Raw genomic sequence first — 25,645 nt, 5'->3', positions numbered from 1 at the left:
TGGGAGAAACTGCATCTGAACAGCAGGAACACAGCATGGGTCAAGGGATATCTGCAGGTGCTGATGCCCAGGTGTGACTTGATATCATTTTGGCCTGTTGCAGTAAAAATAGAAAGTGTATATAATTTTGAAACTGATAACTAGTAATTTGAAATTGTTTAGTTTTCTTGTAACTGGATATGATATTTGTGTTGCCAGCTGAATGTCCATTTGCGGCAGAGCTATGAACTAACAAATTGTAATATTCAATGCTGGGATGGTTTGACTGGATTAGACCACTTCTGTTTGTGCACTCTACTGCTAACCAAGGAATGAATAGAATTTGTCTCCTTAACACCTATCTGTCTCTAGGTCCCAAATGCAGAAAGTACCGTGTGCCTCTGCCTACTGGGACTTGCAGATGCAGTTGTGGGAGTTGCATGTTTAGTAAGATCAAGTCCATTGTAAAACTCAAGTCCAAGATCTCTGCAGTCGAAATGCAGCGTTACTGCTCTGTCCTCCTAGCACAACCAATACATCAGCAAATCTCAAGGGATTTTATGATTGCAGTTGCAAAACCTGTTGGGTTTAGGATGTCTGTCAGAGTTTGAGGGGTTCCTTAGGTGTGGAGAAGCTGTGCAGATCCTCAAGTCATCGTCTTCAGATGTTTGTTCTGGGAGGAGAGAGGAATCAGTGTGGCCACTCATATCCTTCATCCATGTGCAGTGTGTTTTGGAGGTCCCTGCTCTGCTGGTTGCTCTGCCAAAGCCCTGGACTTGTTTCTGAAGCATCTCAACAATATGCAGGGCAGAAATGTGTGGGGTTTGTGCTGTGGCAGCATAATGGAAATGATCCAACCTGTCTTCTTTCCACACCTGTGATGGGGATGTGATTCAGCTGGGCTTCGTTGCCTGCTGAAAGGGTGCCTATCCTTTGGGTTTTAGAAAGAGGAGATACGAATGCCATTCAGCCAAAGCCAGACAGTACTTCTGTCTGCGCCATGTGTGCAACTCCCTTCCCTGAGGCTGCAGCCACACACATCTCTCAGCCCTGCATAGGTGGGGACTGTTGGTGGGAGCGGAAACGTGGTGCCTTGCCTGCCATCAGTCTTCTCCTCTCCCTGCCTCTGCCCTACTGTGACCAGATCAGAGCACTGGGCTGTGTTTAAAATACCCACCTTGAGGTCTGAGTCGTTGAAAGTTTGCTGTGGCTGGGTTAGTTTAAAGCTGGATCAGTTCCCTAATTGGGTTCGTTTGTACTGTTGTCCCTATGACTGTGCCAGCACCTGAGCAGGCAGGATATGGGGTGGGAGGAAAGCTGTGATGATGTTTGGTGTAGGCTGATCCCAGGTGTAAGGTAATTGTGAAACCCCAATACTTAAAGCCAGTGGCTTCACCACCTCAGACCTTGCAGCAACTTTTTGGGATGCCATGTTGTTGGCCCTATTTTTTTAATGGAAAGACTTGCCTGGGGTGCTATCAGGGATTTGTAGCACAGGAAGGGGAAAGGAATTCAGTCTCCCCAAATTCAAAGCCACATCATTGCACTGATGCCAGGTAGAGTGAGGTGTCTCACCAGGCTTTGTCATGGTCCTGTGTTGAAAGGCTAAGCTGAATGCCATCTTAGAGCAAAAGCTGCAGGCAGGCCAGGAGTCCATGAAAGCACAGCAGTAATCCTTCCTCTCCTCCCTTTTTGCCACTCCTAAGAGTTCAGGATTTCACAGTCGGCAAAGAGGTCTTGCCCAAGGCCTCCTGCCAGGCTTACTAAATATACCTTGAAATTCAACTTTCGGAGTTTTTTCCTTCAGAATTTCAGTAAGTCTAGTTGCATTCCTTGCTAAAAATTTAATAGTGAAAAATATGCCGTGGTCAAAAATACTGGATTCAGAGTTTTCTTTTCCAGAAATCCACCAGTTTGGCTATCCCAAGAAAAACCTGGTATGGCATAGAGAGCCACAGCCCCTGTGAGACTTGTGGAGTTGCTGCTTAACCTTGGCTATGAGCTGAAGGCTGACGGTGTCTCATCCTCGAAAGGCAGATGGGAGCACCTCTTATGTACCCTGGGCTGATTGAATGCACTCCCTGGATGTTATTACCCTCTCAGCATTGTGACTGACTTTTCCTTTGCCCTTTCTGCCTTTCCTCTTGTGTATTAATGGAGTCAGAGGACACTGTGTTCCTTGTGTATGCCATTGCCTGCAGAGCCTGGGGCAGGAAAAGGCCTTGTTGGTGATGGGATATTGGATCAGGCTCATTCATGGTGTGCTGCAGCTCTGTGCCCGCAGAGTATGTTGAAGTAGCAGCCAGATTTACTGACACCATTGCTTTCTGCTAAGATAAATTTTGGCAGGAGAGTTTAGTCTTCTTGGAGGACTAGGATGAGAGTCCTCATCCTAGAGGAGATGGATGAGAGAGCTGGTCATGGGTGTCCCTGCAGCCCTGAGGAAGTGGAACCTCTTGCAAGCTCAGATGCAGCTCCCCAGCTCGGTGTTTTCCTTTGCCTGCATTGAGGCAGACTTGACTCCTGCCTGAAGACATGGCAATCTGTGGAAAGTACCCCTTGGTGCTTGCCAAAATCTGTGCTCAGTGGGGTGGGTGTTCTTGTACAGTGACGGCAGTGAGGTGAGGGTTTCACGAGGATCGTTCGATCAGTCACTATCTCTTAGTCATTAATTTGCCCTGCCTTACCTGAAAAGCAAGTTAGCTCGTTTGCCAGTGTCATGGAGAAATGGTTTGTTAAGTTTAGCTTTTAAAATCCCCCTTGAGGCTGGAGGTTTCAGCTCTGCAAGGATCAGCACTGCCCTTCATCTTTCCAGCCTAAAGAAGATTGAGTTTCAAGACATTTTACCATGCCAAAGTCTTTCAGAGAAGAGCATGAAAATTAGTAGTCTGTCTGTCCTGCGAAGGACATTACAGGTCCCTGGGGGGAGGTAGGCGGGGGCTCTGAAAGTGGTCGTCTCGACTGAGGTTTCTGTTCCGTGCCTTGGTGAGCTGCACCACTTGGCTGGCTGGCAAGATGTCAGTGATGCTCTGTGTGTATCATCCAAAGCACTTTCTGATCTATCAGGATGAAGGGTTCTGGAGAAATGCTAAATAGTGTTATTAGTGTAAAATAAACATACTTCGATATTTCTGACCCTAAGTGGATCCAGATGCTTTCTTATGGCTGCTGGGTCTGCTTTGGTTTTTCCATGGCTCAGTGTGGCTGTCTGCATTTGTTCAATTGAGATAGGATATGACAGAGAGCTTGTCACAGCATGCTCTTGTCAAGTCTGTAAACCTTTACCTTTACACATGCATACACTTAAATATATATATATCTGTATAAGAATGAAAAAATTACTGTCTTAGTCTAAGACACCATTTCTGAGTCTGACACTTCACACACTTGCCAAGGAACTTGGAATAAACTCAGTGAGTTTATCAGCTTTTATGATCACAGCAGTCAGTTCAGCTGTGTAGGGGAGAAATGGGATTTGGATGAATAACTCAAAATAGTCTCTGAAGGAAGTGAACATGTCCCTCTCTTTATAGCTCTGATACAAAGAGGGTATTAAACACCCCTTGATATCAGCCACCAGTTGCATTTTTCAACCTGTGGTTGAGCTTTGCAAGAGGTAACTTTACGTCTCTGTTTCAAGTATAAAACAATTTCCCCCTGGTTTAAGGATTATTAACATTTTCATGGTTTCTCTCCTACAGAGAAGAACAAGTCTTCCCCACTGCTTAGGGGTTACATTTTATATGGGCTGGGGTTTTACCAGCACTGGTGCCAGGGTGAGATCAAAGTAGTAGGAGCAACCGGGTGGTCTTTCCTTCTGAGCACACCAGTGGGAAGTGTTTCCAAGCCAGTATTTCAGTGATTTTTTTTTTTTTTTTTTTTAGACCCTGATTGGGGAGATGATGCCGTAGTGTCTGAAGGGACTTCTAGCTGTGCCACGGAGACTTGACATTACCTTACACTTTTTGGCAAATACAGAAAGTGTAGATGAGTGTTTTGCTAGTAAAATCTTTTGCTTTGTTAACTGATACTAATAGGTTTATGATGAGCTAATAAAATCTCGTGCGTTCTTAAAATCGGTGATAATAGGATGTGTTGTGATTTGGTGGCAGTTGGAGTAGCTGCCCAAGATTTCTTAGCTGGTGTGTGAGATCCAAGGCTTTCACCAAACCCTACTCCATACCCTGCAAACCAGAGCGGGAAATAATGTGTTTTAGAGTCTTAGTTTACAATAAATTTGGATCAGTCAAAGCTGAATTAGGGTTATATTTTCTCCAGGCACCTTCTCTGTCCAAGCTGAAGTCCACATTCAAACTAAAAGGCAGCTGGGAGGTTGGAGCTGATTCCCCACATCTGTGCTGAGAGCTGCCGCGTGTGCTCATCAGCTCTGATCCTGCCCTGCCTGAGACACTGTTGGTGTATTGATTGCAAAAATCTCTGTGAGTGCTCTACAGGGACCAAATCTAAAAAAAGACTTGTCTGCATTACACACATAAACCCCTTGAGAAGGGGGATTTGGGGTCTTGTCTATCTTTTTGCAGTTTTCTGCAGTGCAGAGACTGTATAATCACATTTTATCGAATCCATCCTGCTGCTCCTTTCTGGCATGGGATACTCCCGGACTAATAGAAAGCAATAAAAGCCCTGAAGGTTCTCACTCATTTAATACAACCTTACCTGTCTTTTGTCCAGTGTTGAGAGCTTGCTGTGCTTCCCTGGGTTTTTTTGTCTTCTTACTTAAACAGGAAAGAAATGGCAAAGAAAAATTAAGCCAGCTAAGTAGGTGGCATGTACTTAGCTGGCTCAGGCTCCTTGGTTATCAGTCCTATCTTGGGAGGGCAATACAATAAATGACCACAGATTCTTGGTATATTATTTTCCTATCTTGTCTCCTGTCTTGTCATATGACTTTAGTGTTGTATCAGTGCTGGTTTTCCTGGTCTTTGGTTCAAAACAGACTCTTGAGATAATGATGCCACTTACTGCATCATTGGTCCCAGCAGGACTTACCCTGTCCGGAAATACCTGACTTGATCTGGTGTATGCAATGACTTGCTGCCATGCGAAGGTAATCGCTCACTGACCCAGAGAGGACTTTTTTTTTTTTTTTTTCCCCATGGAAACTTATTGTGTGCTTTGAACTGCTGAAAAATACTCAAGAAGACATAAACCCATGAGTTACTACAGACTGCATGCCTGGAACATGCAGGCCATCTCAACATATGGAGTAAATCAGCATGGCTCCGCTGACTTCAGCGCAGCTGCATCTATTTCTGCTCGCTGTAACCCTGCTCCAGACTGGAGGGATGGTTGTGTGTGAAGAGTGGATAGGAAAAAACCTTCCTTTTCTCTTTCCTTTTCATATCTTTACACTTTATGATCGGAATAAATGTACCACAAGTGGAGGTGATACAGTAAATTATTTTTGCCTCTCTAGGAGTACTTTATTTGGACATACGCTAAGTTACCTCTTGTTCCCTTTGCTTCCGAAATCAAGTAGTTGATTAATGCATGCACTTGGTTACTGGCAGTACAAAATACGTCAGTGGTTAGTTCAGAGATTGGTGTTTCAAAAACCCCACACACATGCACCTGCACAGAAACGAGTCAGGCAGACCTGACTCTGCATAAAGACAGGGTGGGCAGCACCCATGTAAGCCACAGGACTGGAGAAGAGAAGCTGCTTTCCTGTTTCCATGTGCCAGGAGAAGCAGTGCTATCAGGCTTATGTGTGATGGATCAGAGTGCAGTGGTATTGCTGCAAGCAAAAGTCATGAATTTTAATCAACTTTACTGGCTGCCTTGAAATTTGAGTTGAAAGATAAATGTGAAAAACAGGCAGCTCATATTGTTTCTGGAACAAAACTGCCCCTTTTCTAGTGATTAAAAGAATATTTCTTTTAACTTGATAATCAAAAATACTTCCATCTTAGTTCTGGATTTTTTTTTTGGCTAACCCTTTAGATCCTGCCAGCCTCATGTGTCTCCTGGAGCCAAGTGTCACCTCATGGCCACCCAGACAGCTGACCTTGGCTGCCGAGACTTCTCAACCGGAGGGGGCTTCTTGGCTGTCTGCTTTCAGCCATTTTGAAAAAGGTGGTTTTAGGGCTTTACTTAAATAGTCTTAATGTCTGGTAAAAAAAAAAATATTAAAAAAAGAAGAATTGCCTGGTGAAAACTGAATGGACTGTCCAGGGAGCTGGAGTTCGGTTTATATTCATTGGGGAACTTCGGCACATACTTGTCCTTCCCTTCTGTTGCTCCAGGGCTGCTTTTAAGATTATTTAGTTGCAGTGTTCATTTGGACATCGGTCTGCTTAATTAAATATAATGATTTGAGTGCTGATGTTGTCTGTGGGGATCATGGAAGCTTAGGGAAGAAGTGGAGTGAAAATATCAACTCTTGTCCTGGACAGAACACACACCCATCGTTTTATTTCCAGCCACTGCCAGGCTGGTCTGGATTACTTTAGTAGTTAGTTGAGAGTGCTTTCTTTGCTCCTCCGTGCAAGAGTTTGCTTCAGGGGTTATCATAGCTGCTTTTCCTGTTTTGCCATTAAGTCACCTCTGTGCAGGATTAAATTTGAAGGGCTTTATTTGAGGCCAAACAACTTTTAAGAAAGGGAAGAGGAAAATTAGCCTACAAGCAGCAGGGAGGGGAAAATATTGGTGGCATACTCCTGAGTTGTTCCTCCTCTCTCAAGCACAAGTCCTGTGTTATTTTCTCTTAGAATCTTCTGTGGTGCAACTCCACACCTAATTTCTCATCTCTAAAATCTGTAGGTTCAGCAACTGCTCTGTATCAGTGGAGAGTTCATTGCAACTGCAGCTTATTTGATGCAGAGGCTTATTTGATGCACTGGGAAATTCCTGCTGCCTTCACTAGTGAGAAAGGCAATATATTTTGGAGGCCTAAATTAGTGTGAAAGGGCACATACAAACCTGCTAAGTACAAATTCCAGCTTGTTTGTACTCTCAGTTGGTTACACCCTTGGCTCAGAACCCAAATATTTCAAGAATTTGGGTTGAGGTATATCCTTTCCCAAAAGAGGCATGAAGTTAGATTCCCTTTTTGCATCAATGGGTGCAGTTTCTGTAAGGTCACAAAGGGTTTGCTTGAAGCAGAAATGTTAATTCCTTCAAGGCACATCCAGAAACTTCAGGAGGGGAGATGATGCTTTGCTCTGGTGCCTGGGGGCTGCTCCTTGAACAGCTGAGATGATTTGGCCCTTGCTTTGACTGGAATATGCTTGCTATGAAGGAAACTCACCTGATTTTCTTTTCAGCAGCTGTGATGCCTTGTTACCATGTTTTGCTGTACTGGGGCCATTGGTACTATGCCTGCTTATCCCAGTGGCTGATTTTTCATTTTCCCTGAGGCCTTCAAGCATTTATGTATGCTGAAGCAGATTAGTTTCACTAAGGAGGTTTATTTCAGATGCAAATGCTCGATGAGCTGCTGCACAGATGAAGCCTGCCTGATTTTCAGTTTTTTAAAAATATTTATTTATTTTAATACTCCACTGGAAACCCTTTCAGTTTTGCTTGCTTCATCTTTTCATGTTGCTGTGGTGCAGGTATGGAGGTCAAGATGGTAGGAGCATGTTTGGTGGCATTTACCAGCTGTCATGTTATGCCACAGTGGGATCAGCCCAGGTGGCTGGTAGGGCTGTTATTATTCCTGATAGTATTCCAGGAGTTCTCCTCCAATACTGAAGAAAGAGAGCATTTGCCAACGTTTCAGGGTATGACATCCACACATCAGGCAGTCAGCTGCCTGAACATCACAGGGTACGGAATGTTGGGGTGGCAGGACGGGATGTGGGCTCTGTGGGGCGAGTAGTTAGTAATCCTCGCACATCCCTTTCCTTGCAGTTACCTGGCTGAGCAGTGCTGGAATGGCGGCTTCGTCTACCTGATCATGTTGCGCCGCATCAAGCGCAAGGCCCCTCTTCCTCCCTCCAACGGCAACAACAGCAACAGCTGTGACCCCAAAGCCAAGCCCAGCCCCGAGCCTGGCGACAGAGCTGCTCAGAATGGGAAAAGGACCAGGAAGTTTGGGGTCATCACCAGAACGCCGGGCAGCAAGGAGAGCAAGGAGAAGCTGGGCTCGGAGCACGGGAACGGGCACTGCACCCCAATGGAGGTGGAGATTGCTCAGCCAGAGACCTCTGAAGCAGAAAGCAATGGGGAAGAGCAGCACCAAGGCACGGGGGCACCCTACCGGTGCCGGCTGTCAGATGGTGGCATGCCAGACATTGGAGACCAGTCTGCCCAGGTATGTTTGCATTGGTTTTTCTAGAGAAGGAAGAGCAGCAGGCATGCAAGTGAATTAAGTGGATTTCCCAGGCAATTTCCGTAGTTTCAGTGCTTTGTCCTTGGGCTGAGCCTCCAGGGGACAAGACATGCTGTCGTGGCACTAAGTTTTGGGATGTGGTCCAAAGCAGGGGGGCATAAGGATTGAAGAGTTAAATAATAATTGTCGGAACCTCTGTCATACTCCATCTGTGATGGAGGGGAAGGTCCTTATATCTCTGACCTCTCAGGGTTGGTCTCAGGATTTCTTTTGTTGAGACAACTGGTGACCCTATGACACTGGGGCAGGAGATGTCAGTGGAAGATGGTAATTTTGTCCTTTGGGGCTTCATGTTTAGCTCTGCCTGGACTTGATGTCACCTTATAGCTCATGTTAACACTGGAACTGAAGCTTCCCTTTTTGATGCACCAGACCACATTGCATGTATTTATGCTACGAAACTTGTTTGGCCAGTGTTTGGGAACCACATGGAAGTAATTGCAGATTTTTCTCAGAGTTGATGAGATAGATGATTTGTTAATGTTTGGGACAGCAGTGGGATTGGGGCTTTCACTGCTTCTCTCTTTGTCCTAATGGAGATCCTAGGGTTGTTGCCTGCCTAGAATTGCAGCATTGCTGGATAAAGAAAAATAACCCAAGCCTTGATCGGGTTTCAGTATGCATCTATCACCAGAAGCACCGTCTGCCAGTCTTTCCAGAGGCACTGATAGTATAAACAGATGAACGTTGCTTTGTTGGGCTTGGGGCTGGCTGCAGCAGCTGGTTTTGGTTTTAAGACTTCAAAGCTGGTAACAAAGCAGTATGAGTGGACATCTCATCACTAAATTCTGTTGAGAAAAGCATGGGTTTAAACGTGTTCTCTGAATTAGTGCTCCTCAGCACTACTGCAGGGTGGTGGTGATGGTGGTTGTGAACTCAGAGTAATTTAATTTAAAGTACATTGTAGGAGCTAAAAGCAATTAAAAAAACCTCTGGTTTTAAAGAACCATAATTGCAAAAAGTTGCTCTTCGCATCAGTGAGACACTTTGAATTTTACAGTGCAACAGAAAGGGTAGGGTGTTTGTGTACTGTTCTAGCAAGCTTTGTAATTGTAGTCTTTCTAAAAGAAAACATTAAAAGCTTAAAAATAAATAAATTAATCATTTGGTATTTTGAAAGCTCTGGTCCATATAAAAACTTCTTGAATCTGTTCTGAAGATGTCTAATTAGACACATGTTATAAATGAAGATGATCAGACTTTTTTCTGAAGTGGAAAAAAAACCCTCTTGATCCAGAGCCATCTCATGCTAGTGTTACCTTGCCGTTTTGAGTCATTTTGGGCTGAGAAGTAAATTGTTAAATTCAGAACATATATGTATCAATGTGAGCAATAAGTACATTTTTAATGCAAAACATATACAAGAGGGCTTTGTAAAATGTAAAAACATAGTTGAGGCACTGGAAAAATTTAAGAGCTATAATCTATTCAGCTGTGGTGTATTGGTTATGGAGCCTGTTGGGAGGCGCAGTCATTTAGTAAAATTGCTTCTGTCTTTTTTTTAATTCCCTCTCCCCCCCTTTAATATTTTGCTTAGAAATATGACCTCTGTCTGTGTCAGTACTAATTACATTTTCCTGACATCTGAATGAGGAGAAATGTGAATAGCTGAAGCCTGAATAGCATGCCTTGATCATCCTTTGCTTTTTAAAGACCACAGGGCTTATAGAATCCTATCACTTTAGTATCTGTGGGGTTACTGCTATCAGAGTAATGAGTGGCTTAAATCAGTTTCTTAATAAGGGTTCAATAGGGACAGTGAATAAAATTTTCAAAATTATTTGTGTCCTGTTTGGAAAAAAAAAAAAAAAGGCAGGGAATAAAGACACTTGGGAGCCTAAAATGTCACTTCCAGCTCTATTTTCAAAGCGTGACCTGGCACTCAGGCACGTGAGATCCAGTCATGTCAGGAGCCTTTTGAAAAAGGCATCCAGGATGTCATGTCAGAAGTTGCAGCCTCCTTCCAGGCTTCAAAGTGTGAGCCAAAGCTCTCATAGCCGCAGGATGAGTTATCTCCTCCCGTGCAGGGACAGGGTGCATTGGCAGGGCACCCTCTCCACAGGGAAAGCAGCTCTGTCCCCACTGCCTGCCCCACGCTCCCCATCTCCTCCACACATTGACTAATTGAATATCCAGGGCTGTCAGCCCTGTGCCTTTGGGGAGCACTATATTCACTTTGAGGGGAGGAGAGACAGCCTGTGGCAGACTGGAGGTCGGCTGCAGGTGGGAGGAAAGGTTTCAAGAAGCTGCTCAGTGACCAGTATGGATGTGGGAGGACCTGGCTGGTCCTTCCCACCGCTCATTTCCCCTTTCCCACCTCAGGAGGCAGATGGGAGCATTGCTGAAACCGGAATATGGAGTCCAGGAAAATACCTTTTTTTCTCCCTGTAGAAAGTTATTATGAAGTTGTTGTAACCAAAACAGGGGTGAAGAGGTTGGGTTGAATCTGCATGTCTTCAGCCACTGCTGTGCTGATCCTAGCAGGTAGCTCATGGCCAGTGCCTAGGGAATGTTGTGCTGGGAGTGCTTTTGGGGCATCCATATGTCATTTCAGTGCCCTTCACTTTCAGGGTACCTCTCCCACAAGTGAAACACCTCCCACAAGTGTGGGGTTGTTCTCCCATTTTTTCCATACATGCTGCTCACAACAGCAATGCTGGATTGTGAAATGACAGGCAAGATGAATACTGTTTGTCAAGTGAGCCTGCCAGGAGATTCCTGTGTTACTGGTTTGTGTGCATGTGCCAGTCCCCTTCTTCAGGCTTGCTTTCATCTCTCAGATCTTGATCTGTCTCTCCTGTGCACTTGGCATTTGCTATCACTGTGTATAAACAAATCTGCCAGGCTGTTTGCTGGTATGTAACCTTCAGTAAATACTGTACCTGTCAATTAGCAGGCAGCATTTAATGTTTATAGTTGGTTTACTTATGCTGAAATATTTTTAGGATGAACCTAAATGCCTTTCAAAAATGTGGGGATTCAAAGCAGCAAAGCTGTATCTGCCTGGCAGGAAGAACTCTGAAGTCTGGAAACCAGACTTTGGAGAGGACCCAGGCTGGCAGCAGTGAGAGTCAGGGGCAGTGATTTAAGATCAGGCAGTCTCTGAGCTGGAGTAATGATCCCTCACATTCTGGGAAGACTGGGGAGCTTAAACACAGAAATCAAAGTTTACTTCTTTTATTCAGTGGCCTGAGACAGGTCGTAGTTTTGCAGGCTGATAATTATATAGGCACATATGGAAGAGGAGTATGGGAAGAGACTGCTGGAGTCGACTAAAAATGATAAATAAAAGGAAACTGTGAGTTTGCCTCACAATAGAGCAGTCTTGTGGTTTCACTGTGTTTACTGGTAGGACAGAATCCCTCAGTTTTGTTCTCAATTTCTCTATCACGGTGCTTTTGGAAGATCTGTGGACTGTTTCTGTTGCTGTTCAGCCCAGAGGTGGCCAGATACAGCTGGTATGGACAGGGATCAGAAGTAGGACTGAGGTTTGCAAGGACCAGACTTAGGAGTGTGAAGGGCAGGAGTCTCGTTGTCAAAGGGGACTCAAACTGATCCAGGTCTGGCTGGCACTATGAGGGGCTTTCATTGATGAAGCCAGAAACAGCTTGGCTGAAGATAAGATGTACCAGAGCAGATTGGCCCCCTTTGCTTCCTCCAGCCACTGCAGGATGCTCTGAAAGTTCTTGAAACACCAACTGTTAAAAGCAAAAACAAGACTCTCCCAGAATGCCCTTGAATCCTCTTGCTTCTTTATAGGCATCCAAATTAGTAAGGGCTTGAAATCCAGATCCAGATTTACCAGTGACCACTGTAAAGGAGATTGGGCAGGGCAAAAGTGCTTTAATCGTGAAGGGAGGCAGTTGAGAGGGGCTGGGACTCTGCATTTGAGTGTTTCTCCATTGTCAGGAATATGTGGCATGGGAGAAGTTCAGGGTGTGCACCAGGTGTCCTGACTGCTGGTAGCACCATGGTGTGGGGCTGGGGTGGGATGCCTTTCCAAGATGGAAACAAGTTAGCATCTGGTGTTCCTCCAAGCTGTGTCTGATGCTTTTCTGAAGTCACTGTCCATTAACAAAAGGAGGGAGGAGGAAGGGCAAGGGAATATTAATGCCTTGCCTCCTAGAGGTTTTTGGGGAGGTCTAGGCTAGAGGAGCACTTCAAGGTCTTGCCTCCCTGTTGTTAACCTCATTACTCTGCAGTGTGTCGCAGCCACTAGCAGTTTGCCAAGCCAGCTTTGCTCTTATAGCCCAGCTGAGCCCAGTTTGCATAGACCACAGCGCTCTCCAGACTCATCAGTGTGTACACAGGTGCACACAGACGTGCATGTGAGCAGGAGTCCACCCAGGTCTTTGCCAGCCAGCACTTGCTTTTCTATTGCTCCAACTGCACGGCACTTGCTCTCTTTTCATCAGCAGCTCTCTTCATTCCTCAAGCCCATTATTGCTTCCTTATTGAGATGGCTTGTCTTGCAAGGGGATGAATGCTTTTGAATTGCATTTTACTTTGCAGCTAGGAAAGGCTGACAGCCTTTCTGTAGCAGTACTTACCAATTAGTGTTGGTAAATGCCAGCCTTACCTTGAGTTTTGGTTAATGGAAAATGCTCCTTATCTTGCCAAGCAGAAGAGGAAGGCTAATAGGACATTACAGGAATCAAAACATGAGGCTTGAAATAATACAATGGCTTTAAGCATTTTACTATTTTGTTAAACTTGATGGGAAAAAAAATTCTCGTCCTTTTGCTGTACCAAAATGAAAAACTTGCTGTAAGCAAGGTACTCCAGTGAAGCTGCTGAAGCTAAGTTGCTTTACATCAATTTTTTTTTTTGGCAACCTAAGCAGTAATTACTGTTTCATCAAGGCTTTTACTGGACTCTTATATTATGTATTTTTTAGACATAAATAACACTGGTTTGAGGTGTTAATGTAGACACTTTTAGTCATGCAAAGGCCATCCTCAGAATCTGATTCTGTTCTTAACATCTTTTTATCTGTTGTGTTTTCTTCCAACTTTCATTAACATGAATCCTAGGGCTATCTACTGTCTTGAAGTTTTAATGTGCACTGTGATAAGCATGCCTTCCCTCTTCTTTGCCTGTTTTGGGTTGTAAACTCTCTTAGGGACAAGGACTGTCTTTTGATTGTAGCTGTACAGCACTGACAAAACTTGGCCTTGCTTTCGCTTGGGGTTTTAGGAAGTGCTTTGATGTAGCTTGTAGTGAAATTACAGTTGATATTTTTTGCTGCCAGTTATGTTCCACCTTGCCATAACAACAATCATCACAACTTTCTGGGGTTAACTCACCTGCTGCCAATTTTTTTCAACTGACTTAAGGTTCTGCCTGCCTTTGCTGTGATTTAAGTGATAGATACAGCTGTGGTAGCTGTATGCTTTAATTTTGAGTAGCAATCTGTCCTTTTATCCTGTTTTTGTAGTGAATTTTCTGAGGGTGTGATGGAGGGTTGGATGTAGAGACAGTTTGGTGATGGATAAGTTGTAATGTGTTAATGTGTTGCCTTTAAGAGAGGTCCTCACTCTTGGAAATGAGCTATTGCCAAAGGCAGCACAGGTTGTGTTGCAGGATGTCTCAGCCATACTCAGCTATCACCAACCATAGGTGAGAGCACCAGTAGGGAAAGCGCTTCCCACCTACACAGAAAGTGGGTCAGGTGTGGTTTTTTTTGTTGTTTTGTGTGTTGTATTAAAGATACAGCAAACCCACAACTGGAATGCAAATGGCTAGCTTTGGCTGAAATGTAAGTTCGCACCATTTTATGTTTTAATCATTAAGTGTGAATGCTTGAAACCAAGTGGATGTGCCTAAAAATAGAGCATGCTGTTTGCTTAGGTGCTGTAATGTTTCAGGCTTTTAGTTGGAATTATAAAGCTACATACACTTAATTTTTGAGGCAGGGTGCTGAAAGCACTGAGCAAACCCAAAAGATTCCTGTTGCTGACAGATGTAATACCAGTCCCCACAAGTGACACCTCTTTAGCTGGCACTGGAGTGTCGTGACCTACTCTAGGCTGGGCTTTAATCTACTGCAAGCTGCAAGAGTGTTTTCTGAGAAACTTCAGACTAACCAACCAGCCATTTCCAATAGCCCAGCAAGAGAATGAGACTGGGTAAGGTACTCGAGGGAGTGCAAACACTTGTAACCCTTAAAAGCCTAAGCTTCCTAGGGGCAGTTGCCAGACTGAAACCCTCCAGGGTTGGAGACAGCTGAGAAACCATTCGTCTGATCTCTCAATAAAGGTTCAGTTGAAGGCAGGAGTGGAGCAGCTCAGAGAGGTGCAATCCAGATGGTGATGGCTCAGGATGACAAATGACTCCAGCAGATTTTTGTAAGGGGTGATGGTGTAGTTCAGGTGCTTGCATTGGTTGATAAAATGTTTAAAAGCCCTTGCCAAGGAAATGATGTCAACATGCAGTCTGTCTCGGGAGATGGATCCCTGGGGGGACAGTCTGCTTTAAGTCACGGAATTTTCATCCACTCTGTTTCGATGGCTGTTTTGTGTATTTTAATTAAGTGTTTGTGTTTGGGGGAGGGTATGTTTTTGCTTTTGACTGTTCCCCAGGCTTCATCCCCTAGGACACTTCTCTTTTCATGGGGAAAGTACTCACATTTCAGTGAAAGGATGCCAAGTATCTGGCGGCTGTTTGTCCAAACAAGGGGACTTGTGAGATCAGGAGTGGACAATTGAAAGCAATCACAGTTGTGTCTGTGCTCCTGGCTCCTACTTAGTTTGAGGACATGGAAAGTTCATATCCTCAATGAAGTGTAATTCGTATTAAGGGCTGCTTTGGTTTGGGGTTTCCCCCCGTATTTTAAGTGGTGTAGAAGACACCCACTGTATGGCTTGCATAATCCAGAGGCAGAAGCCAAAGGCTTCAGTGGTTCAGTGCTAAGAAACTCTCATAAGCAGTAGGGATGGACAAAAAACTCCTGTCTTGGAATCATGGCTAGGCTTCACGAACGAAGATTTAGGAAGGCTCTATCCATGTTTGTTACAGGCACACTGGTGGCTTATGAGGCCAATATGAATAATTTATTGATAAAGGAATTTAGATTCCTCCTCCCCCTGCCCCCACCCTACTTTTGATTTATCTTGGAGTTGTTTAGCTTGCTTGTGCAACAATGAAAACAAAACCCAGGGTAGTAGATGAAAGCAGGAGTCCTGCTGTCAGATCAGCCTTAAAAATAACCTGGCTAAGTTCAGACGAAAAATATACTCATTATCCACTAATTAAATAATTGCCCTGTTAAGAATCTGCAAAAATCAGATTTTGGCATGATTTTTTGTTACTGAGTCATTCACATTAATATCTATGATATGAAGAGTGATGGCTTTTGACTGTATCTTGAGACTGACGCATTCAAGCTGCTCACCTGGTATGTGATCATGCAAGTTAATTCCCCAGCTACCAATCTGTCTTTCCCACCTGCCTGCTGGGGAGTAGGGATAGTGGAGGAGGCATGATGTGGCCCGAGATGGGGCAGGCAGCTGGGAGTAGTGCTTTTAATTTATCCCACATCAGTGAAGGATGCTGGTGAGTGGTATGTGCTAGTATGGCCATCCCAGTGTTCTCCGTCTTCATGGAGAGAAGGATGCTGTGCTACTGGTAATGTTGTGTGTTTCTGTTTGGGGGATTTTGTGCTGGTTTTCAGCTGTGTGATCAGCACGTTGGCTGCCAGCTGCTGTGAAGCCTATTGAAGTAATTTTTTGTAATGCATGGAACTTCGGACTTTCTCTTAAGTGTCACGTTTCCAAAGCAGCTTCGTGGCTTGTGAGTAAGATCTCACTGTTTGCTTCTGCTGCTCCTAATGAGAAACCCTGTGAAGTCTGAAAGAGGGAACTGGTCCCTGCAGACAGACAGTAAAAATTCACGTTGAAATGTGGAGGGAGGGAGACATCCTGCGGGCTGCAATTCGGTCTGTGGCAGTCAGTCAGTGTGTGAATACAGACTCAGTACATGGTTATTGCTATTCTGATCAGGGCTTATCTCTGTTTTTATTTTAAAATTGTTACATGTTTACATCAGGTTCGTCTGAATTGCTGCTGTGACAGAAAGTGCTTTTTCATAGACAACTATTTTACATTTTCCATTTTACTGTCTGGCTTTTTAACTACTTACCGCGTTTCTGTTTTCCATTTGTTTACACCTTGCTCCTGCCAAGCTTGTCTTTAATAAAAGATTTCAAAGCAATTTTTTCTTTTGTATATATAGATTTGCAGCTTCTTGAACACGGCACAGTCAAAATCAGTGAACCCCCTTTAAACTCCCCTGCAATTAGCTAGAGAAGGAGCAGTGTTGGGGGAGAACGGCTCCGACGTCTTTCATTCACTTATTTATTTATTTTCCTCAACAACTCGGAGGAAAAACGTTCCTTTTTGTTTTATTAATGATGTGCTTATGAAATGGAGCGTTTGATGGTATGCACCCGGAGCAGGCAGAAGGCGAGCTTCCCCACGTCGCGCTGGCAGTGCGCTCGCTTTCTGATCTGCAGCACGCTAGTTTATTCCAGATGTAGGCTCGCTCTGAACAGAGGCTGCCTGATGTACAATGGCTTCACCGTGGAGACAAATGGCCTGGAGGGACCCACTAGAAGCTGCCAGCTGTATTCTCTATTCTCACTTGAAATCAGTTACATAAGATGACCCTTTGTTTTTGGTTGTTTCCCCTCCCCCCCCCCTCAATTAGTCCAAATAGAATATTTATACTGTCTTTAAAAAAAAAAAAGTTTTAATTATTTGTAACTTAGGCACTTTGAAGTTGATCAGTTTCAAGTGGAAAAATCTGGTCCAAAGGGCTGCCTGCTTGAAAGAGCCAAGTTGGGAGGAAAGTTGAGTCACCTATAAGTGATGTAACTGCAGAGAACAAAAATTAGCCATTAGCCCAGCTGCAACCTGACTTGACCATTTGTGTTTCTCCTTGCTGTGTGAAGGAAGTCAAAAAATGCAGGTCTGGAAGGGATTTTAAGGGATGACCAAATCTCATCTCCTGCTCTGAGGCCAACTTTTACATATGTGGGTTCGTGCCCGTGAAATCCTTAGTTGGGAGGAATCCGCAGTCCCTCCATGTATGCAGGTCTGCTGCTGCTCTGGTATTACAAGCAAAGTCAGTGAGGTGGATCTGAGCAGAATTAACATTTACTCTCAGGAGGTGGGTGTGGCAATGGATTTGCCATATGCAGGATGGAAAAAGTCCTGTCAGAGATGGACTGGTGAGGAAAACAGCTCAAACGTTATGGAGACAGAAGTTTTTACTGTGGTTTAAACATGTTTTCAAAATGGCTTTTTGCATTTTCTGCAGTGTCACTGTCTCCCTCTTCCCGACACCCCCTGTGAAGGGCTATTGTCTCTCATATAGAGTGTCCTGGGAAGGTGTCCTGAGGTGTTTCTCACTGGTCCTTTGTTAACCCCTTCCTATTGGCTGTTGACCCTTTACCTGATGGTTTTTTCTGTGTGACCCTGAACTTGTGATTGGTCCCCTTTGACCCTCCTGAAAGCCTTATAAACCCCAACCCCACAATAAACTTCCTCTTTCCTCCGTCCCTCCCTGTGTAGTCTGTGTGTGCTCCTTGCGGGGTCGCCGGGCCACGTGCAGGGGTGGAGGGAAGAGCATTCACCTCGCAGGTAATGGGGCTAGCAGCCTGGAGGTCTGGAGGTCTCCCCCATCCCACTAATCCGCCGTAGGTGGGGAACTCTATAAAGGGGCATTCTCGCTTCTTCTTCCTTTGACACACTTACGGCACACATGGGTGTCTTTCTGAGTGTCCATCTTGGCCGAATCTCAGGGGAAAGAAATTTTCTGGATTGTTATATACGAGTATTCATTCCATGATATGTGGTGAGCTCTTTCTCAAATGCTGCTGTGCTTATGACCTGCCTTTGGTTAGAGGGATATAATTTAAGTCTCCTTAAGAGTGACCAGGGCTGTATATTGCCTGTTCCCTGGCTGTAGCAGAAGCTGGTAGTGCCTCGCTCCCTGTCCTTGTTGAGGATGTCTGGAGTTTGAGATACCTGGCTGGACTGGCATCAGCACATCTGTGCTTTGTGCATGTAGCGTTTTTGCACCAAAGGGCTGTGGGTGCACATGTGCATAGTTTATGTGTCACTGGTGAACAAAGCTGGGGGGGAATGTTATTCTGAGTCATTGAAGCTGTGAGAATTATTCTGAGAGGATAGGAACATTCAAACGTTAATAGAAATATGGAACTTACAGCAGCCAAGCAGCAACCAGAATTGTGCAGCTGATCAAAGGAGACTGGTCAGCAGTTAAACTCGTCCTCTGGGCAGGGATTATGCAGGCTCCAAGGGCAGTGACATCATACCTGCAAACTGCCAAATCTAACTACACTTGGTGTTTCCTTTGGGTATTGTAAGTCTCTGGAGTGGAGTGAATGCACCAAAATCCTAGTTTTCATTTAAAGACTAAGTGAGCTTGTAGTCTTTTTGTTTATGAAGGAAAGTTTGAAAATATGATAATTCAAAAAAATTTCAAATTTAAACACATGCATCACTACTTTTTTTTTTCCTTTTCTTCTTTTTTAAAGCATTTAGGCCTTGTGTTGTTGAACCTGGGAATCTCCAGTAACTTAACAAAACTGGTTTTAAGTATAATTTAAATGCATTTACAAGTCCTTGGAACTGGCACAGAGCTTTACTATTAAGGCTTTCCTGTGATGAACTAATAGAAGATGCACATTCAAAGCAGCAGCATTTTTATCGAGCTGTGAAGTATCCTGTGCTCCTCTGTGCAGCTTCCTGGGGAGGGAAAGGGGGTTCTGATGGACACCCCCTTTCTCCAGAGGCCTCAAGCAAAGGCTGGCAATCTGCTCTTTAATACTTAGCTTTGAAAATCTTGGAGTGATGTCCCTTAGAGGTACATGTGTATTGGTGGGGGGTGTTTGCTTTGCAGTGTGTGGTTAAATGAAGAGCTATGAATGTTTTATGAGGAAAAGGGAAAGAACAGTGAGGGTTTCTGATTTCCAGTCGATGCCGAGTTGTTTATTCCCAGTGAAATGCCTGCAGCTGACCGTCGGGGACTCAAGGGACAACCTTTTCTTTCACAGGAGCAGGTGACAGTGGCATATGAAAATGAGTGAAAGAAATACATGTTTGGGTACATGCCAGGTGTTTTTATTGTGGATGTGTTCTTCTGTCCATGTTCAGACTGAGCAGTGTTTTACTTTCAAGTGCTTTTGATTTTAGTGGGCGTTCAAGGGGAATAAGGTGGTGCTTGCACAAGAGCAGCAAAGTCTTACCATTTGCTGTTATTAAGTGCTATGTAAATGAATATTCAAGAGTGGGCCAGTTAAGGGTAAATTTGGGATTTTTTTTTTTTGTGTAATAAAATGTGTGACAGTGAAGAGTGCTGAGGAGTGCAAGCCAGGCGCTGCACATAGTGGGCCTTGCTGTAACTCGCATTCCAAAAAGCTTTTGCAGATCATTAAAGGCAATTTTATGACTGCATTGTTAAACTTTATTGAAAGGTCTGTTTCCAAACTGAGTTTAACAACAGGACATTCAAAGTGGCATCTTGTGAGGAGAATAGATGGTCATCGCTGGGGGAGGCAGAGGGATTGTATTTCTCTGTTATACTGTCTTCATTATTGGTGCAAGGTACTTCATAGCAATAAAATATCTCTGGAGCATTTTCATGCTGTAGCTCTGTTCTGTTTTTAAAGCAGATAAATATAGTTGACTCTTGCCCCTGCATTTAACACGGTGTCTCGTGTATCACTCTAATTTATTTTAAAGTATCCTCTGTCCTGACATGTCCTGTTATTCAGCAGGAGACTGGCCTTTAGTCAGGCGTTGAAGATCCCAGTTAAACCTTGTTAGAATATTACCCATGTTCAAGGCTTTCAAGTTAACAAATTACCCACAGGTGTATGTGTTTTCAGGCTCAAACTTTTGGGTAACCTCTTAAGAAACCTGGTTTGTTTTTTATGTTTCTCCTACCTGTGGTTCAAGGGCTATGATAGATTAATAATAATATTCATGTTAACATTCCATTTAGTAATGTTAATATTGATAATTATTAATTATTCTTGTTAATTTTCACTTTGTTCCAATATCTGAAAAACTCCTACTGCATTTAAAAGTTTCGGTGATTAGGTGAAAAAAAAAAAAACCAACAAAACCAAAAACCCCACATTTTCCTCATTTAATAAAGGCTCTGATAAACAACATTGGCCTAAAATTTGCAGGTTGCTGCCACAACCCTGTGGTTTGCTGTTATATTTAGCAGTTCTCCTTCTCAGAAACAAGCAGCAATTTGTGCATGCTCTTCACAGTTTGCCATGAAATTTTAATCATCTTTGCTACTTGGGCGTTTGCATACTGCGAGAACGTTACTTGTGTGCATAACACACCCAGTCAGAAATAGCTGACCTGGTGCCTGGTGACTACAACACATGGCTTAAAAATCCCCTCCAAATTGTGCATTTTGCTGTCTTGCAGGCTTGAAAACTTCCAAGGGTTTTTCATAATTCTGTAATCCTGGTTCTTCCTCTCTCTGGGAGAGTCTTGCCAATTGCCTTACGTGTCTTGCTTGCTTGTTTTTCTCTTTCCTTTTTTTGCTCTTCTGCTATCCATCACACTTGTGTTTCCTTGTGCCCAATCCTGCCAGTAGGAACTAGTTTGTGTTTAGCATTTTGTATTGCTCTGGAGTTTGTAAACTGCTTTTTGAATACATATTTATAATAATTAAAAATAACCAAAACTAATAAAGGTGTCCTGACCATTGCTTATTACCTTGGTTATACTGAAAATTATTCTCTGCAGTGGGTAAATTTATTATTTACAGTCTGTACAACAGCTGCCCAGTAAGAAATATTTGATTGGCAGCTGATAATTTGAAGCCGCTGTTTTCTTTCCTGTGTCTCAAATCCTGCAAACCCCTCCAGAGAGGGAAACACTGCTATGTGATGCTGATCTGGTCCCTGCTGCAACAGCAGCTGTGCTACCTGGTGTTCAAGGTCCCCCTTGGACCACGTCTTGCTCCTCTGCAGCCCTGCACGGCTCGTCCTTGAGTTTTGGCGAAGGGGTTTGAGGCCTCTGGTTGCTTCGGGAAGGACCAGGGCATTGAGAGCATCACCTCTGTGTGGCTCAGAAAAGCTGCAGACATCCCTGCAAGGAAACTTCTACGTGTTGACCCTCCTCTGTGTGCTGCCTCCTCCTTTCTGCCTCCTTCTCTTGGATTGCAGCTAATGTAGCAAAGCTCAGCAAAAACACCCGTATAACTTGAGCTATACAGGTGTGCGGTGATGGGCAGCACGGTGCTAAATAGCTCCCTCCTGTAGCCTCCCAGCCCTCTCTTGGTGTCCAAATCCAAATTCAAGGACTCTCTGCACATTTTCTCTCAGCGAGAAGGTTGCCGCATATGGAAGATGCACATCCTGAAGGGGACGGACGGGCTGGGAATCCAGATAACGGGAGGCAGAGGGTCAAAGAGGTCCCCTCACAGCATCATCGTCACCCACGTGGAGGAAGGCGGCTCCGCACACAGGTGAGGTGATGGTGGTACCTTTATGGGAGTGGGTGTGATGGAGTAGCCATGGACTGTCCATGTTAGCCAGGTTCATGAGGCAGGTGTGGGCGTTTTGCCCTCCCCGTATGAGGGTGAGAACATGGCATTTTTAGCATAAAAAATTATTTTTGTGTTTGATCATTGAAGCTTCTTCTAGCATGTTTAGTCCAAACTGTAGACAGATCAAACAATTCCTTAGTGATTGAGTGAAAACCAAGGAGCCTGATGGCTTGTAGGGCTTTTTTCCCAAGTCCCTTTTTGGAAGATGGGTCTTTCCCACAGAATTGGCATGTGTGAGAGCATGGGTTGTGCATCTCAGGTTGTGCTCACTTCCAGTCCTGGCCCTGTTTCCTGATGGAGTGCAGATGGAGCTGCTGCTCCCTGACCAACTCCATTGGGTCACGGAGAAGACTTGGGGGATCTCAGCTCTGCCAAGAGGGTGAGATGGCTCTGGCTGTAACAGTGATTTCCTGGGGTTACCTTTCTGAGCACCTTTTTTTGGAGAACAACACACAATGCTAGCTTAGTGTCAGTGAGATCACGTGTTGTCCATGCCTCCACATCCCACCATGTGGCGCCGGCACCGGCACTGGGGGAGGACCACCCTGCAGCTCCATGTTCCCGCTCTGTTTCTGCAGGGATGGCAGGCTGATGGCTGGTGATGAGCTCCTCATGATCAACGGGCAGTCGCTGGTGGGGCTGTCCCACCAGGAGGCTGTGGCTCTCCTCCGCTCGGCCGCTGGCCTGGTGCAGCTCGTGGTCTCTAGCAAGGTACAGACCTCTCCCAGGTGCTCTCACAAATGTGCATCTGCAAATGTTTGTGCCAGTGCTTCGTGAAAAGGGCATATTTTTGATAGGCAATCACATGTGCACATTTGTTCCGCTAAATTTAATGTACAGCAAGATGTTACCTAAGTTTTGACCAAAACCATTTTCTTAAAATACATGCTAAATAAAGCAGGCTGTTCTCAGCCTCTTCTGCGTAGCCTCTGTACCTCTCATCTCCATCCTGCGTGTGTGCCTGAGGTCTCTTGATGATGATCTCATGGCTCGAGTTCCTTATTTTGTCCTTGTTAATAATGTGGAGTGGAGCTCTTACAGATAAAGGAGCATGAAATTTCAGGGAAATGAGAGTAGAACTCATTTATCAGTTAGGCTCTTTGTTCTGCTTTGGTCGCAGAAGAGGTTGAGGGGATATTAAATAGTATTTTGTCCTTTGTTTAAGAAAATCCTGCCAACCCGTGTTTACTCTTCTGTGTGGATCACATCCTGCTGCCCCCCCCCCCACTTGGGTTGCTGCAGGTGTTTGGTGGGTGGCCAGTGGGCTCCTGAAAGCACCCAGGGGTCTCAAATAAGGACCTGCCTGCAGGGTGGGTTCGTCAGGGCCTTTGAGGGGGTGGCAGGAACATCTTGGTCCAAACGGACCACTCCTTTACCTGCATTTCCAGGGTGTCAGCAAGCCACTGTGTCAGTATTTTTATATTTTTTCTTAGCTTCACCTTTCAGTTTCCTCAGCCATCCCAATGCCCATTTTCTGTGGCTTTAGTGTCTGGATGCTCATTGGCTTCCTGGGATGCTTTATGCTCATATTTTTCAAGAAGAGGCTCTATTCTACCATATTGAAAGCGAAGAGCCTGTAACTTCTCTAATATTTCAGTTCATTGAAGACGCTCAAGTTCATTGAATATCTTCTGTAGGATCACAGCTTGGTATTAACCCTACCGGTGTTTGTTCTGGAAACAACACACTTTGACATGAAGTAGCTACATTTTTTATTTCTTTTAGACAATTGGACTCTGTCAAAACACAAGGCAGTAGACTGCATAGATTTCTCCTTAAACTTAAAAGCTTGTTCACATGATGACGTCAGCATGAATAAGCTCATGGCATAAAACTTCATGTTCTTGGTCAGGCTGTGAATCTGTTTGTCCTGTGCTCTGTGCACTTGGGCAGTTTTCATGTCCCTGGAAGAAGGACTTGGAAAGGCAAGCAGTGGGGAATCCACCCTGTGCCATGTCTCAGGCAGCCTCAGAAAAGGTGTAAATGGGTGAAGTGTTCCCTAGCATCTCCTTTGGGGCCTTATTTGTTGGTATAGGAATGCAGCCTTGCCTTTTGGCCTGGTGAGCGCTCAGGAACATAGAATTTGTTCTGAAAGCAATAAAATGAGAGTCTGTCTGGCCACTGCTTTCAGCTGATGCATGTGTTTGCCTGCCAGAAAATATGCCAAAGACTGGAAACAGATCCTGAAGAATCAGGACTGAGTTGGTAGATGATTGGTGGTTTAGTTTTCATTTTGTTCTCCTGAGCAGTGTTGTCAGTGTATTATTCTTATGTGTGTAGGTAAATGTGTGAAGGGAACATCCATAGGGAGGGAGCAGGAGCGCAGGGTGTGATTTGGGAGGCAATGAAATGAGTAACGAGGTCTGTAAACTCTCAGTCTCCTCGAAGTAATGTTTAGGAAACCCAAAGTGAGGAGGAGCAGGCTGCTGGAGAAGTATTTATTTTCAATTCTCCTTTATGAAATCTAAATTTTTTAAACATTTTTTAAACTGGCCCATGTTTATTATATATGCACTTTAAAACCAGGACTGCTTTTTATAACCGGGCCTTTAAAGTCTGAGCACATGGAAGTGTGTAACAAGGGGAGGATTGCCAGAGAGCTCACACTGGGCAGGTGAAATGGGTTTACTGTGACACTGGTGTTTTTTCTGCATGCGATGTAACGTATTTTGTTGTCTCTCGGGTAGGAATCTTCTGAAGGGGATTTTCTGAAGTGTCCATCTACCAGTTTGCCAGACTTGCTTAGCACTTGCTCAGTCCAAGACTCTGTCTCTTGCACTGACAATAAGGAAAACGAAGAGCCAGAAGAAGAACATGTGAAAGGAGTGAATGTGTCTTCTGAAAAACCGGTCGCTGTAAGTGTGGTTTTGGTGTGAAGTTTTCACTCTCTCCTCTGATGCCTGTTTGCATCTGTCACATTCTTCTACAGCCTGACACGGAGCAGGTCCTGGGGACGGGGCCATGCCACCCAGCCCTTCTTTGCATGGGATGTGGGTGAGAAGCTGCAGTGAGGATGGCAACTGCCACAGCACCTGCCATCTCTGAAGCAGGGCAGCGGCACAGGGAGCAGGAGCTCCAGTGTCCTCCAGCCTATGTCGCAATCATGGTTTTGTTTTTCTCTCTGCCCTTGGATTGTTTTCCACCCACTTCCACTGCTTTTGTTGGATCTGATGCAAAGTCTCTCTCAGTGCTTACGCACTTACACGCTCTTCTTTCCCCTTCTTTTGTAACTAAAGCTCTTTAACAGTTTATGATCCAGCTCTTGAAGTTTGTATTTGCTTTGTTGAAGCCAACAGACAGTTTTCAGTGGAGGGATAGGAAGTCCTGGCTGTGAACCGTAACTGAAGTTCTGCTGAATAAATGCTGCCAGTTGATAATCTCACTTGCATTCCCTTCAGGGCTGTATTAAGAAGAGATTAAGTGGGTTATTGTTATTTATTTGTAATGTAACAGCTCTCTGAAAATTCATTGGTCTTCTAGGCCTCTCTTGTGTTGTACAGACAAAGAATAAAGTGATGTTTCTAATCTAAAGAGCTTGCAGACTGATTTTCCAGCAAAGCAGGTGGATTCACTTGAAGCTTGTATCTATTTATAATTTTCTCTTCTTGTCTTTTTTTTCCCCTTCTTTCTTCTGCTTCAGTTGTAATAAATATCCTAAACCTTTGGATGGCTCAGATATGATAATGGTTTGGTGGTTTGTTTTGATTT

General features: G+C 44.4%; 1 protein-coding gene across 5 annotated transcripts in view; it reads left to right on the top strand.

Annotated features, from left to right (window-relative positions):
• PDZD2 (PDZ domain containing 2) overlaps positions 1-25,645 on the top strand; it is a 206,183-nt gene that overhangs the window by 127,911 nt on the left and 52,627 nt on the right. For 4 of the 5 annotated variants that reach the window (XM_017811307.1, XM_017811308.1, XM_017811309.1 and 1 more), the window contains 4 exons: positions 7,855-8,257; positions 21,714-21,856; positions 22,516-22,648; positions 24,625-24,792. In XM_017811307.1, coding sequence (XP_017666796.1) covers positions 7,855-8,257; positions 21,714-21,856; positions 22,516-22,648; positions 24,625-24,792 — 847 coding nt within the window. The remainder of the gene's footprint in view (positions 1-7,854; positions 8,258-21,713; positions 21,857-22,515; positions 22,649-24,624; positions 24,793-25,645) is intronic. The other variant, XM_017811310.1, reaches the window with a different exon arrangement.

Source organism: Lepidothrix coronata, unplaced genomic scaffold (genome assembly GCF_001604755.1).
Source record: "Lepidothrix coronata isolate B3197 unplaced genomic scaffold, Lepidothrix_coronata-1.0 Scaffold31, whole genome shotgun sequence".
Lineage (NCBI taxonomy): Eukaryota > Metazoa > Chordata > Aves > Passeriformes > Pipridae > Lepidothrix > Lepidothrix coronata.
The sequence above is the reverse complement of the archived record's forward strand: the minus strand, read 5'-3'. Positions and strand labels throughout refer to the sequence as shown.